The following is a 14,868-nucleotide window of genomic DNA, read 5'->3' as shown; positions in this document are numbered from 1 at the left end:
GCTGATTGGGGAGGTGATCCCAATAACAGACACTCAACCACTGGCTTTTGTGTCTTTTTAGGGGAATCATTAATCTCGTGGAGGTGTAAAAAGCAGCAGAAGGTATCTCTCTCATCCACCGAAGCTGAATACAGAGCCATGGCAACCACGACCATGGAAGTAGTTTGGCTCCGACGACTGTTTGCTGACATGGGAGTTGAAGCAACAAAGGCTTCACAAATGTGTTGTGACAACAAAAGTGCGATCTACATTGCCAGTAACAGAACATTTCACGAACGCACCAAACACATCGAAATGGATTGTCACTACGTCAGAGAGGAATATCTACACGGGATAATTGATCTGCCATATGTCACTTCAGAATATCAGTTAGCAGACTTCTTTACAAAGCCTCTCGCTGCTCCCCGATTTCACTTTCTCTTAGACAAACTTTCGCTCATTGTACCGTAAGTTTGAGGGGGAGTGTTAAAATGTAAAACTGTACATATATGTATATATAATAATATTATATTATTATTATATATATATAAATACATTTTTAATTTCTTTCTTTTCTGTATTTTTTTTCCTTTATTTTTATTTTTTGTCTTTATGTCATCTAGTTCAGTTTGAACTAGAATGACTCTTGTTAGTCAAGTCCTGTCCAGACTTGACTAGCAATAGAGCTGTTGGACTGACACATTCTAACAGCTCTAAATAGAGCTGTTGGACTGTGCCCAACAGCTCTATTGAGTCCTCTTTCAGCTGTGTATATAAAGGGGTGCAGCCCCTCTTGTATTTCACTCCAATGCTTCTTAAGCAATTGGTTTTTCATATCAATAAAGAATACATTTTTATTTTTATTTTGTTTCCAGTTATACCCTTTTTAAGGGTTATGCTTTAGTGTCATTCTTGACACTTGCTCTTGTTAATCAAAGCTCGTGTTTCGAAGATCCCCATTTCATTTCAAGGACGGTTTTCTTTTGATACCCTTCGCTTCATGAATATGTCCATCATAATCAACAACGTTATCTACTGACTTGTTGAAGATAATGTTTACGCTTCGGTGCAACTTCTCAGGAGTGTCAAGCGAAACATGATTTTGACCTACGCTTTTCGATCCCATTATCTTCGGCTGGTATTCATTCGCTGCAACGGACTTAATGTGAATTAACTCCACGTTTTCAAGTAACTCCGTTGCAGCTTTTCTCACACATGCATAGCCTTCTTCACTTCTCGATGCCAAATCAGCAACATGCATGAATGACCTACACAGTTGTTGGTAACGGGAGGCTATGTGGCACTTCTCGTCAACACCAGATTTACTCGCATTGTCCATAACGAGCATTTCAATCTTCGCGCGTCTGGTCCATCTTCGCATTACGTAAGACTCAGGTATTTCTTGTATCTTCTCTTGATTGAGTGCCTTTAATGCATGACAGCATAGAATGCCTTTGAATTCATACATTTTGCACGAACATTTTACCCTTCCGTTGTCAACATTGTACGTGACATGTGCTTCTTGCCTTTCCTGATGTTTTTCGCCCTGACAAAAAATATGGTATTTGTGCATATTCTCGGTTTGCACGAGTCCTTCTATTTTGCAATTCATGACATGCAACACCTCTTTCTTGATCCATTCAAATACAGTTAGTGTATACAGAGCTGCAGGTCGCATCAATATTTTCATGCCAAAAGTTTGAGGTCGTGTATTGAAGCATTTCACGTCTTGTTCAAGCTCATTCTGTCTTAGACCGTCTACAAATAATTCATATTGTTCCATGAAACGAAACATTGTTAAACATGAATACAAAGTTTTCTTCAGGGTGGCATGCATAGATTCGGCTCCTTGTGTGCTTATCATACCTGCACAAAAGTATTGACTACCATATGCCAATGCTCACTTCTCTTTTTTTGCATATAAATTTTGTAAACACAGACAGTCAGTAAGGTCGTATGTCTTAATCATTTTGTCCCAATCTGACTTAAAAGTGACCTCGTCTAAGCTATGAAGTACACACCTTGTAAACGTTTTGTCAAACCCTGTATTCTGATTAAATATGTGTCTTATGTTCTTTGCTGCATTTTGAAAGATATGCCACAAACATAGGCGATGATGTGCATCTGGCCACACATGAAGCACTGCAGCCGCAATTGCGTGATCACCATCTGTAAGTACAGTTTCTGGATGCTTCCCGTTCATTGCCTGTGTAAATACTCTGAACAACCACTCAAAGCTTTCCTTGGTCTGGTCATACACAAAAGCACTGCCTAATATACAACTCTGTGCGTGATGGTTCACTCCCACAAACTGCGCAAATGGCCACTGTTCAGTATTAATCTTTACTGTAGTATCAAACACAAGCACATCATTGAAGCATTCATAATCTACTCTAGATTTTGAATCTGCCCAAAACATATTCACAGCATATCCATCTTCGTCCACTTGCATTGCACTAAAGAAACCATGATCATTGCTTGATTTATTCTGTAAGTAGCGAACCAAACAACATATTTCTCCGTTCTTCATGTTATCTATCCTCTTCCTTCTCAAGTGGTTTCTTAGATCCAAAGGTGTAAATGGCACATTTTCGCGACCACCATCTATGCGGGTAAACAAATTGTATGTCTTCCTTGGTGCAATGCCGGCACTATCGGCTATTTCAGCCATTGCAGCATACGCTACAGTTACTTTACGATGTGACCTTAGCATAGCAGTCATAAATGATGCAGATAAATCATTATTATGATCAATGATTAAAGTACGCACGACAAATTTCCCATTCAGATGTCTTCTCAAAACCAATCTCGCCTGACATCCACATCTTGATTCTGACATGCTCCTTGTTGGATTTCCCATTGATTTCTTCCAACCTTGCATGGAACATACATATGTCTTTCTAACCAAGACATCCTGTGCATTTTTTGACCAAGAAAACCTTCTCACACTGAAGCCAACTTTTAAGGCATAATCATTGTAAAATTTATATGCATCTTCCTCGTTATTAAACTGCATTCCTTCTACAGGAACATAGTGACGTGTAATTCCATGTACATTCCCAGTTCCTACGGTATCAAAATCTACCTCATTATTGAATTGCATTTCTTTTCCTGGAACATTCAAGTCAAGTGTACTTCCGTGTACATTCCCGGGGCCTACACTTTTATTATGTGCACTGTCATCAAAATCTACCTCATTATTGAATTGCATTTCTTCTCCTGGAACATTCAAGTCAAGTGTACTTCCGTGTACATTCCCGGGGCCTACACTTTTATTATGTGCACTGTCATGGTAGTCTACCTCATCATTGAATTGCATTTCTTCCACTGGAACATTCAAGTCAAGAGTGGGTCTAATGCCTACACCCTTCTTTTCATGTGCATTGTTAGTGCAGATGTTCAATTCTTCAGTTGCGTCATAAGTATAGATATTCAATTCTCTAGATCTTTCGATTGATTCAGCTACATCGTCTTTATTACAACCTGATGATAAGCTCAACAATGTTTTAAGCAATATCTCAATTCGTGTTTGCAGCAAAATAGCAAACAAATCGATATTAACTAACAAAACGTCAGTCTGTTACTAATACAGCGGTTTGAGATACAATGCATACGATGAATGAATGTAGGATACCTGATGGGGTAGAGGCCCTTCCTAGCATCTGCAAACAAGCATTCTTGTCAATAGGTCCCATCGTCTTACAAATATCGATAAGTTTCCAACCTTCGTAAGAACAAGATCTACCTGCAATAACCAAACAATGCCTTAATGGCACACAAGACGACATGCCTTCTTCATCGATCGCATGATGAGATGAAAAGCTACTCACGCTGCCTTAATGGCACTGGTTGGAATGTTTGTGCATCATTGCTTTCTTCGATAATGCCTAACAACAACGACAAATAAAATAAGACAATAGAATGTTTTGTAAGCAATATATCAATTTGCGTTAGCAAGCGGCATAGCTTTACTACGATTTAATCATGATGAATATAACAACGGATACCACTAGGGTTAAGCAAGTCAAAGCAACGATTTAAAGCATGACAGTATCAAAGCAAGTGCAGTTTGATGTTTGCTTATACTGAGCATCGACTTATCGCTTACCATGCCAATAAAATACACATGTCGTACATGTGTGTTGACGATAACGCGCTCATAATATCCACGAGGCTCTAAAGCGAGTTCAATAGAAGTCGCTGAGAGAGCAGCGATATGCATGCGAAAATCGCCACGCCATGCGTGTAACAATGTGTTTCTGCATCCACATGTTTTCAAAGTCTGTGTACAAATATCTTACAAATACATATTACATGCAATATAATATCTTACAAAACGATATGTATGTATAGCGATTTGTAAGATATTGAAAATCGAAGCGGCAGTTCAGCATAATAACTTACAACACGACGATACAAAACCATACTATCTAAAAGGTCGATAAATATATCGCACAATAAATTACAAAACGATAAGGAAGAACTTGAGCATAATAGCAAACAAATCGATATTAACTAACAAAAATGTATCTCACAAAAACGGGAGTCTGTTACTAATTACAAATCGATAAGGATGAATGAATGTAGGATACCTGATGGGGTAGAGGCTCTTCCTAGCATCTGCAAACAAGCATTCTTGTCAATAGGTCCCAGCGTCTTACAAATATCGATAAGTTTTCAACCTTCGTAAGAACAATTTCTACCTGCAATAACCAAACAATGCCTTAATGGCACACAAGACGACATGCCTTCTTCATCGATCGCATGATGAGATGAAAAGCTACTCACGCTGCCTTAATGGCACTGGAAGGAATGTTTGTGAATCATTGCTTTCTACCATGATGCCTAACGACAGCAAAAATGAAGAGAAGACACTCGAATGTTTTGTAACGCAAGGCAGACACGAGAAGGCGACAGTGTGTTGTACAACAGGATAAAAAACAAGGCGGAAAGCTAGACTGGAGACGAAGGCAAAGTTTTGGTTGATAATGGGAGCAACTGTTACAGCAGATGGCGCAGGAGTTTAATGAATAGGGAACGTCTCCACTTTAAATGGTTAACATCAAACTTTCTGGATGGAGGACTTTTTTGTCTTTTTATCGAGCCGCCGTTTCACAACTTTTGAATGGAGGATATTTTTGTCATTTCCTCGAACCGTCATTTCAGGGCAAGAAAAGCAAGGGTGATTAAGTCTTTGCAACAACATCAGAGTCCGATGCAAAGTTATGTCAACATACACGGGAATACAAGCCCCATGTGCATGAATACGTGGCGCTCATTCGATCCCCCGAACACAGACGTGGGATTCAGTGAATCATCGGGGGCGAACATACACCACCCTCCCGGTTGCCATGATACAATGAAGCTGTCACTGTCGATAATGATGCTACTATGACATTGTGATGCTGATGATCACAGAGTGATCATAATGCCACTGCTTGCTGTTATTGGTAGTGGTGTTGATGATAATGATTGGCTTGGACAAATGTTGGTAATACTGATAATAGTATGATACAGGCAGATGATGAAAATCACAGAATGGAATAATACTGTTGCTAATGATATTATAACTGAACTACAGTTGGGACAAGCTGATGATGAGGAGAAACCTATATAGTGCCTGACAAGTTCAAATGAGCATGAACCAGGATTTTACAGTAGCTTTAGATGCATCCCAGGTGGTCACCCACAGCAATCTCCCTCTGCATCTTGGGGAAGAAAAATTCAGCTCAAGGAGAAAGGCTGAAAGGACACCCATAATTATCGGTATCATTCCTAGAGTCAGACCCAGTGATTAGTTATTACCAAACTGGGTTTCCTTAGTCCCTTTGAACCTCTTGCCTCTAAGAGGAACGCAACCTACTTAATCCACTAGCTCAATCTCCACCTGCTAGAACAATGCTGCCACTAACCCGAGCAATCATGCATTAACTACACCATGCAGTATTAAAAATTAATTCCAGAAGAAAAACCAGTTTTTCTATTGCCATTTTTATTTGTATATATGTTTTCTTTTCATCTTTCCTGACACAAAATATACATATTTAATCCATTAAAAAAAAGCCAAAGTAAACTTCGTTTCCATCGTGCTTATTGGTCATTTATACCTCTTTCACGCCTCACAAGCCTTAAGACCTATGTCACATGGATACTCCATTTCAACTCCCGTTCTGTATCCCCTTATATACAAGTCATATCAGAAACTTCATAAAAAATGGCTGTATTCCCATATCTACAACCGTATCCATGCAACACAGCTGAGGACATTATTAACTAGAGTGACAAACATGGTTTCAAAACCAGCAATTGATCCAGTGACTTCACAAAATGAAGCAAGTTATCATCAGCATCTTCAGAAAAGGCAGATGCACCAAAAACATAACATATCAGTGGTTGATAAAACAGATCCTGAAACCCATCCATATTCATATTGGAACAGATGAGATCATTCCACCTATAATGTTTATGAGTTCTGTAATACATCAGATATCATATTTGATCCTAGTAGCCACGAGTAAATGAATCTCACCTTTTCAAAGGTAGTTTTGGCATCTCCATCAAGTCGGATAAGATTTAAAAAGTTGTAAGATATTGGAAGAGCATACTGAGCAACCATCCTAACAAAGGCATTAAATACATGTGATTGTTATTACAATTCAAAGTTTGGCATTGACAATGGCAAACCTCTTTGTAACTAGCATTGTCTGAGATACTTACGAACATATCATAAGCAAGCTCACTGAGCTTGTTTGCCTTGGAGTCAAGGAGTAGAACATCAGCATCCCAATCTTGAATAAGGAATAGTACGTACAAATACACATGTACATTAAAGGAACAAATGCAGCAATCTGCACAAGACTTGAACAAATTAATAACAGACCATACACTGAAAGGACTCATTGATGCATGAGAAAAAACAACATTATTGTGAGATGTTAGAATTATTAGTGTCATCACGCAGACTGACCACTTTTTTTGAGAGAGAGAGAGAACATAAAAAGACTGACCGCAATTGTATAAATGTTGCTACTTTTCTATGAGAATATCTTAATGGAAATAGTATGTTAGAATACTAATTGAAAGTAACATTAAAAGAACACCAGTAAGATAAAATATGATGGCTAAAATGAACATCCATCATAACCAAGCACAACCATAAGCCAAGACCAAAAACAAAGTGAATCCAACACAGGCTCAAAATTCTGAGTGGGACTGTAGCCAAACTTGGCAACTTGTAAATCTAATTACATAGACACCATCCAAACTCAAATCCCGATTTTTTTTCTGGCAAGGTTCATGCCCCAACTTTTGCCTCTTCAAATAAAGATGGTGACAACTAGGGGTGGCAAAACCTGACCCGACCCGCCTCTTAGGCGGGTTCGGGTTGGGCTTAAACTAACCCGTTTAATAAACGGGTCGACCCGCCTAACCCGTTTATTAAATGGGTCGGGTTCGTGTTAGGGGTATTCCAACCCGGCTGACCCGTTTAATAAACGGGTTAGGCGGGCGGGTCAACCCGCCAACCAGCCCGCTAACCCGTTTACCCGACCCAACCCGTTTATTAAACGGGTTGGCGGGTCGTGTCGGGTTACCTGTTTAATAAACGGGTCAGGTTCGTGTTTGCCACAGCCGACCCGTTTAATAAACGGGTCGGCTTCGGGTTGAGGTATGCTGACCAGCCAACCCGCCAACCCGACCTGATTGCCACCCCTAGTGACAACACTGAGGCTAACAACAGCATAAAAGAATGGCATGATAATGAAAACTATATCTACAATAACCTGCACAAGCATCTCTTGCTTTCCAAATGCTTTTATCAGAATGGAGAAAAGAGATAGATCAACACCACTTGGAAGAAGTGTAGCCTCTGCTAGAAGAATGGCAACTGACATACATCCAAGCAAGACAACCAATAATTTCTTGAAGTGCTTCCTGAGAACGCATCGCCAAATCCACTCTGCAATATATACCAATAATAGACTATTAAACACCATAAGATTTAGGGGATCCACATTCACAGAAATGCAGAAGTGAGTCATTATGTTCAGTTTCTATTTTACAAGGGACATATTTTTAAATATTAAAAACACTAGATCTGGAGAAACAACTGAAATATCCCTTAGTTGGTTTTCTGGAATATGCAGGAGCCTTTCCTCAGAAGAATTCTTGCAAGATAGATGTCACTGTAATTGTAAATGTATGGACAGTATGGTGTATTAAATAAATAAATTCAGATGTCTAAAGAGTTGCTGCATGTTTCAAATGACAGAGCAGCAAAACCAAACTTTTTGCCCATTCAGAAAAATGCTTCCAAACATGGTAAATGACACGTGCAGTATGAAGCTGACAAATGGAAAGGAAACATGTACATTATCACGACACAATACACAATACTAAGCCAGTGACTCAGGATTCAGGAACTCCAAAAATGTTTAAGAAGACAACAAAAAGAAGACCAAAATAAGATTTAAAAAATTATCTTTATCAGAAAAAACAAATAAAAGTTTCTGAGACCAAGAGATCTTATAGAAGACGTAAACAAGACTGAAGACTCTCATTGTCACATAGCAGCCATGAATATCCAGAACAAGTAAAAAATAACAAATAGCAGAAACAGCCTCACTAATAAACCCATAAAGTAAGTACATAAACAGTTAATACTAAGTACAAAAAAGAAAATAAGCAACGATTGGAAATAGAACTCGTATAACTAATAGGCCATTAATTCATGAACAAGAACATAAAACAGTACAAAAATCAGTTGCACAATTACCCAGCGTATCCAAGAACGGTCCAGTAGTGCCAGTGCGAGCAGATCTGAAACTTGAAACATATTTCCTGCAACAACATGGACTAATAAATCAATCCTCTGCCAAGGCACCACAGACATGAAAGAAAGAGCAACATACAAGAAACAAAAGGGAAACAGACAAGCAAGAAACACACCATCCTGAAGCATCCCCGCGCTCATAATTTTTTATAGTGTCTTCTAATTCTAGGGCCTCAGTGACATATGTCATGTATTCACTGCAAGAACATTGACAGCGGACAATGAAAAGTTCATGAAACAGGCTTAAAAGTATAAAATATGTTTGCAATTCATATAATTCTCAGAATAACATAATGATATCTGAACTCAAAAGAACCTCAATTATACATCCAGGCTATCCGATCAAAACTAGTCTTTTTTCAATAGTATTGCATGAAGTATGCAGTTCACATAATGATCGGATTCAAGCATCAATATCTTAACCATAATTCAAGTAATTAAACTTTTAGTGCTAGCTCATGAAAAATGGTGACAAATATGTAGCAAGAAATTAATGACATCAAAAAATAAGTGGGAGAAAAAGAAATCAATTACACAATGCAAGAAGGAAACCGAGAAGAGCAAGTGGCCAATACAAATAGCAAGAAGGAAACTGCTTTGTCAAACCCCTAAAACAATCAGCACCTTAAATTTGCAATTTTCTTCTACTTCTACAATCATTTTAAAGGGCTCTAATATTTCAATAAATATGACATTTCTGTGAAACAACTAGATGAGAGGACAAATGAAGAATGACATAGCTTCTTTGAAATATTTTTATTATGCACACAACAAAGGCATTAATCATACATCAAGTTCATTATTTGAACTGACAATCACATCCAATATATAATGGTACAAAAAAACTGCTGCCATAAGCAACACATCCTTAAGTATCTGCTGGAAAAACTACGTTTCCCAAATGTTGACAAACTAATGAGTACAATGTTCTGTCTTTTCATGCACGCAAATTGCAAATACAGGGTACAGTTCCTTGCTAAGGCTATATGAGATGCAACTTGTTATCACAAAGAAGATCCATGGAGAAAGGGTGTTTACAGAAAGTTAACAATCACAAAATCATAGTATAGCCATTTTGGATGTGAAATACCTTTTATACCGATAGTATTCTTCTCGAGCTCTTCTAAGTTGCCTTCTGAGCATAGCCATTGACTTTTCATCAGCATCATAGTCCATGTCGCTTTCCCCTAATCTGCCTCCTGTTGGTTTGAAACCTGGATCTTCTCTAAACTAAATGAAACAGGAAACCATAAAGGTAGTTCAGAGAAAACAATTGCAAATATTATGAAGAGACTTTATACATAGGTGATACAAGTACCATCTGACGCAACATGTCATCAATAACATCCATATAGGGCCTCAGTGGGTCATGCTTAGACATCTGATTTGATGTTGCTTGAGCAATCTAACACAAAAAGCCAGAAGTGACTATACAATTCAAGAAAATAGAATAAAGTGCAAAAGTTTCTTAAAGTATGTTGCAATGAATAGAAAAAGTTCTGTTACATTCTGACAAAAAAACTCAGTTATTGATCATCATGCACGAGATCAACGTCCAGTTACGAAGATTCCAAGTTGAGCTAATTGTTTATATCGAAGGAAGTTTCTATAACTTAGACACCTGTACCATGTAGCATTTCTAATTTAATTCCCATCCTCATTATTTTATGGGTTAGGAAGATGAACAACTCCATGACTATGGTACCTGGACACTCCATTTTGCCCTCCGTACCCGTGTCGACGTCGACACCCGGACACGCCTTTTACCCTCCGTATATATAAGTTTGTATTTAATTTATATTTTATAATTATATTTTCAGTTTATAACTTTATATTTTCAATATATAATATATATTTTAGATATAGCATATATATTTAGATTATATTCAATTTATTTTGCATTTATGTGATATTTAATATATATATATATATATAGTTGTGTCCCTGTACCCACATTTTTTGGAATTGCCGTGTCGTACACACTGTACCCGTACCCAGGTTGACATAGCTCCATGATCAAGTTCAAATTCTGAAGTCAATATAATAAGCATATAATGACTAGTCACCAATGTATGGCAAACTTGCTATGAATGAATATAGTGGCATGCTTGTAGTCATAGCCTACCTAAAGACAGACACTTTCATAATCAACTAGTCAACAGATCAAGAGACAAAACATAATATAACAAAATTAGTTTCTAGACTGAGCAAGACACAATACTTACTACAATTGCATTGGACAAATCTTGGTGGGCATTGTCAAGATTCAGTGCCATTTTAGCAACTCGAAGGGAAAGAACCTTCTGACGAGTTCCCCAGTTTGCATTCCTTCAAATGCTCTTTGGTATCTCACTTAATCCAAATCCCAAAAGAGAAGCACCAGTAACAAGCCCAAAGGTATTGGAACATGCCATAACCAAGCCAACAACCCCTCCACCCCTGCATTTGAGACAAATCATTCACTCAGATGAAAATACAAGTACTACAATACTTTGACCTAGAACTACATCACACAGCTTCAAGATGGTATCATATGCAACCAGGTGATAGCAATACACAGATATCCCAAGTGGTGTCCAGACACAGCAAAAGTACAAACAACTATATGAAACTTTCACAAGTTTATGCATTATCAAAGATCAGGCCAGTGAAATTAAATCATGTAACAGTTACATATAGACAAGCCAAACAAAAACAGACAACAGGACAGTCCCCAAGAGCCACTATTTGAAATTCATGTTTCAACATTCATTTACAAAAACAAAAAAAAAAATAATCTATTGGAAGCATTCCCGTTTTTCTGGAGTTCAGTAACCCAAGATTACTTTCGGCCACATCTGGAATATCCCACATCAATACTACCATCTGAAAAGAAGTAAAAGAAGTCGTCATTTACCTGGTTTACGGATCTGGATTCAATCCAGACCCATATCCATATAGTTGTGTTATGTTGTAATTTTAACCTCTCATTAAAGGGTATTTTTGTACACTAATCATTTTGTAATCACTTAATATATGTATTACTGAATAGATCAATGAACATGAACGATTTTCAGCCGTGACCTTCTTCAGCCCCTTTTCTCTATCATTTGTTTTATTCCTTGCGCAGGTAAATCTGGAGGTCGTCTTCTAACATGGTATCAGAGCAGTGTTGAAGTTGGGCCTGGGATTGCTTCTCCAAAAGGAGTGTTCAAAGAGATGGTCTTGAGTTCCAAGGCAAGAAATCTGTGAGTTCCAATCTATGTTCCCCTCTTTTAAATCTGGGTTCTTCCAATCGGCGTCTTCTCAGATTCCAAAACCCATCCTATGCCAATCTAAATCTGTGAGTTCCAATCTACGTTCCCCTCTTTTAAATCTGGGTTCTTCCAATCGGTGTCTTCTCAGATTCCAAAACCCATCCTATTCCAATCGGTGATCTCCTTTCTAAACCCAATCTGCATTCTCCTTTCAATGTGTTCTCCTTTCTAAACCCAATCAGTGCTTGTTCCTGTTTTAAATTTGTGCTCGTTCTTCTTCCTTTTAAATACGTTATTCCTTTCTCTTTAAATCTGGTTTCTTCAAATCTGCGTTTTCACAGAATCCAAAACCCAGATATTCTTTCAAACAGCGTTTCTGTGTTTCAAGTGTCCACTTCTGAAACTTTCTTCTTCAAAAAAATCGGCAACGTGTCTCCACGTTAATCGATTCTGATCTTCTTTCATTGCCAACAATCCTTGCTTATTTTAAGAAGGGATCATCGACAGGGTCCTCTCTTGCTAAACTGGTTTTATTTGAAATATTTCTGTTTTATATTTATCACTCTTATTATTCGAGATTACAGAAAAATTTTTTAGAAACTAGATGTACTCGTTCAATAAGGAACTGATTCAGCGTTGACATAATCAGTCTTGTCATGTTCGCTGGCCACGACAGGATATAATTTTCCTAGTTTATTAGCTTCTGCAAAAAAAAAAGGCAGAATATTAAAAGTGGCTGGTTTTTCTTTCGATTGAATTTGTCCAGAAATTCTCTTTTTCCTTTAACACCAACTTCCCATATTTTTCTTCAATGGACTCATCGCTCCCACAAACAGCCCTTTCTTCTAATTTCCTTAGTCAACTCGTCTCTGAGAAGTTAAACAATACCAATTTCTTGACTTGGAAAAGGCAGATCGTTCCTTTTATAAGGAGCCAAGATCTCTCTGGACATCTGGATGGGTCAATTCCAACCCCTCCAGAATTTATCTCGCAGGAAAAGGAAGATGGTAAAGGGGTATCTTCTATTGTTTTTCTCAGAAATCCGGATTACATCGCTTGGATGAAGAGAGACCAAGCATTGGTGGCATACATCACTTCTACATTGTCGCAAGAGGTTCTTGTAGTCATTCTTGATGATTGTTCAGCTAAGGAATTGTGGGACAAGTTACTTCAGACATATTCGCAAATATCTGAGACCAGAGTTGTGTTTCTTAAGCGAGAATTTCAGATGTTGAGGAAAGATTCCATATCTATCATGGAATACTTAAATAAAATGAAGACCATCACGGATCAATTGACTATCGTGTGATGTGTGGTTAATGATAAAGATAAAGTACAACAAACTCTAAGTGGGCTTGGACCAGACTATCATGTTTTGACGTCTTTATTGTGTCTCCCAGAGCTTTCTAAGTTCGAAGATCTACGTGCAAAATTGTTGCAATATGAGATGAGTCTGAAGGGCTTCTCTAAAGAAAATTATGTGCAATCTGGGACTCAAGAAGTTCTTGCCACAGGGTTGACTTATGGTAGAGGAAGAGGAAGTGGTGCCTTTTGAGGTAGGAGTGGATAGGGAAGACCTGGCTTTGGGGGTCGTGGACTACTTCCAACGCCCAATGTTTCTCCCAATCAGCAAGGTCAAAGGTCCATTCCTACATGTTTTTTATGTAACAAAAGGGGACATGTTAAAGCAAATTGTTGGTTCAATCCACAAAATAAAGGGAAATCTTCACAACAAGAGACTAAGAAAGACACAGAAAACTCAAAGGCCGGGGGAGAAGTAAAGGAGTTACTATTGGCAGCACTGGCGGGACTGAATATGAAGCAGAATGATAAAGGCACTTGGTATGTTGATTTAGGGGCAGCAACCCACGTTTCACGTTTCAGGTGATGCGGGTAAACTCCTAAACCCTATTTCTTATGTTGGTAGAAATAGTATAGTCACAGGAGATGGAAGTCATCATTCCATTTCACACATTGGAAATGTTGTTATACCCATGTCTAAGTCTTCTCTCAAACTTTCAAATGTTCTTCATGCTCCAAATATTCAGAAAAATATTGTTTCCGTCTCAAAACTTATTGATGATATTAATGCCTCAATTGAATTTACTCCATCTTCTGTTTATGTCAAGGATCTTCGCACGAGAGAGACATTCGCTGAAGGAAAGAGACGAGGCAATATGTACATTTTTCAAAAAGATCCCTCCTCCACAGTTCATTCCACTTGTTCATCCTTGAAGCTTTATTAGCATCCATCATTAATTTCTTCTGAGTGTGTGTTCGCTATTTCTGAATGTAATAAGTCAATTCTTTGGCACAATCGATTGGGTCATTGTGGTCATCATTTTATTGAAAAACTTGTCTCAAATAATTTGATTCCTAAGTCTAGTATGGGTTCAGAAGCAAATGAAATAAAATGTTCGAGTTGTCATTTATATAAGAGTCATGTTTTACCCTTCAATTCAATCAATAAAAGAGCTTCAAGGCCTTTTGAGATCATATGTTCAGATGTCTGAGGTCCTGCGCCAATTGCTTCTGGCTCGGGAAGTAGATATTACCTTATCTTTGTTGATAGCTATTCGCGTTATACTTGGATATTCTTCATAAAGCATAAACCAGAAGTCTTTGGATTATTTCGAAAGTTTTATTCCTTTATCAAAAATCATTTCTCTGAAAACATTCTACATTTCCAATGTGATGGAGGGGGAGAGTTCTCCTCTAGTGATTTTATTGAATTTCTCCAGCATAATGGAATAAGGAGAAGAGTGTATTGCCCACACACCTCAACAAAATGGGATTGTTGAGAGAAAGCATCGACACATTTTT

The 14,868-nt window shown here is 38.0% G+C and overlaps 1 protein-coding gene across 2 annotated transcripts in view; it reads right to left on the bottom strand.

Moving 5' to 3' along the window:
* Positions 1–14,868, bottom strand: part of LOC149820424 (uncharacterized) — a 40,154-nt gene that overhangs the window by 16,813 nt on the left and 8,473 nt on the right. For both annotated transcript variants that reach the window (XM_089983602.1, XM_089983603.1), the window contains exons 3-10: positions 11,035–11,248; positions 10,128–10,214; positions 9,900–10,039; positions 8,926–9,006; positions 8,753–8,817; positions 7,761–7,936; positions 6,697–6,827; positions 6,509–6,596 (exon numbers count right to left, since the gene is read on the bottom strand). In XM_089983602.1, the coding sequence (XP_089839728.1) occupies positions 6,509–6,596; positions 6,697–6,827; positions 7,761–7,936; positions 8,753–8,817; positions 8,926–9,006; positions 9,900–10,039; positions 10,128–10,214; positions 11,035–11,085 (819 nt within the window). In that variant the 5' untranslated portion in view covers positions 11,086–11,248. The remainder of the gene's footprint in view (positions 1–6,508; positions 6,597–6,696; positions 6,828–7,760; positions 7,937–8,752; positions 8,818–8,925; positions 9,007–9,899; positions 10,040–10,127; positions 10,215–11,034; positions 11,249–14,868) is intronic.

This window comes from Nuphar pumila, chromosome 12 (assembly GCF_984573655.1).
Source record: "Nuphar pumila chromosome 12, dmNupPumi1.hap1.1, whole genome shotgun sequence".
Classification (NCBI taxonomy): Eukaryota; Viridiplantae; Streptophyta; class Magnoliopsida; order Nymphaeales; family Nymphaeaceae; genus Nuphar; species Nuphar pumila.
Note: the sequence above shows the minus strand (reverse complement) of the source record. Positions and strands in the feature narration are given on the sequence as shown.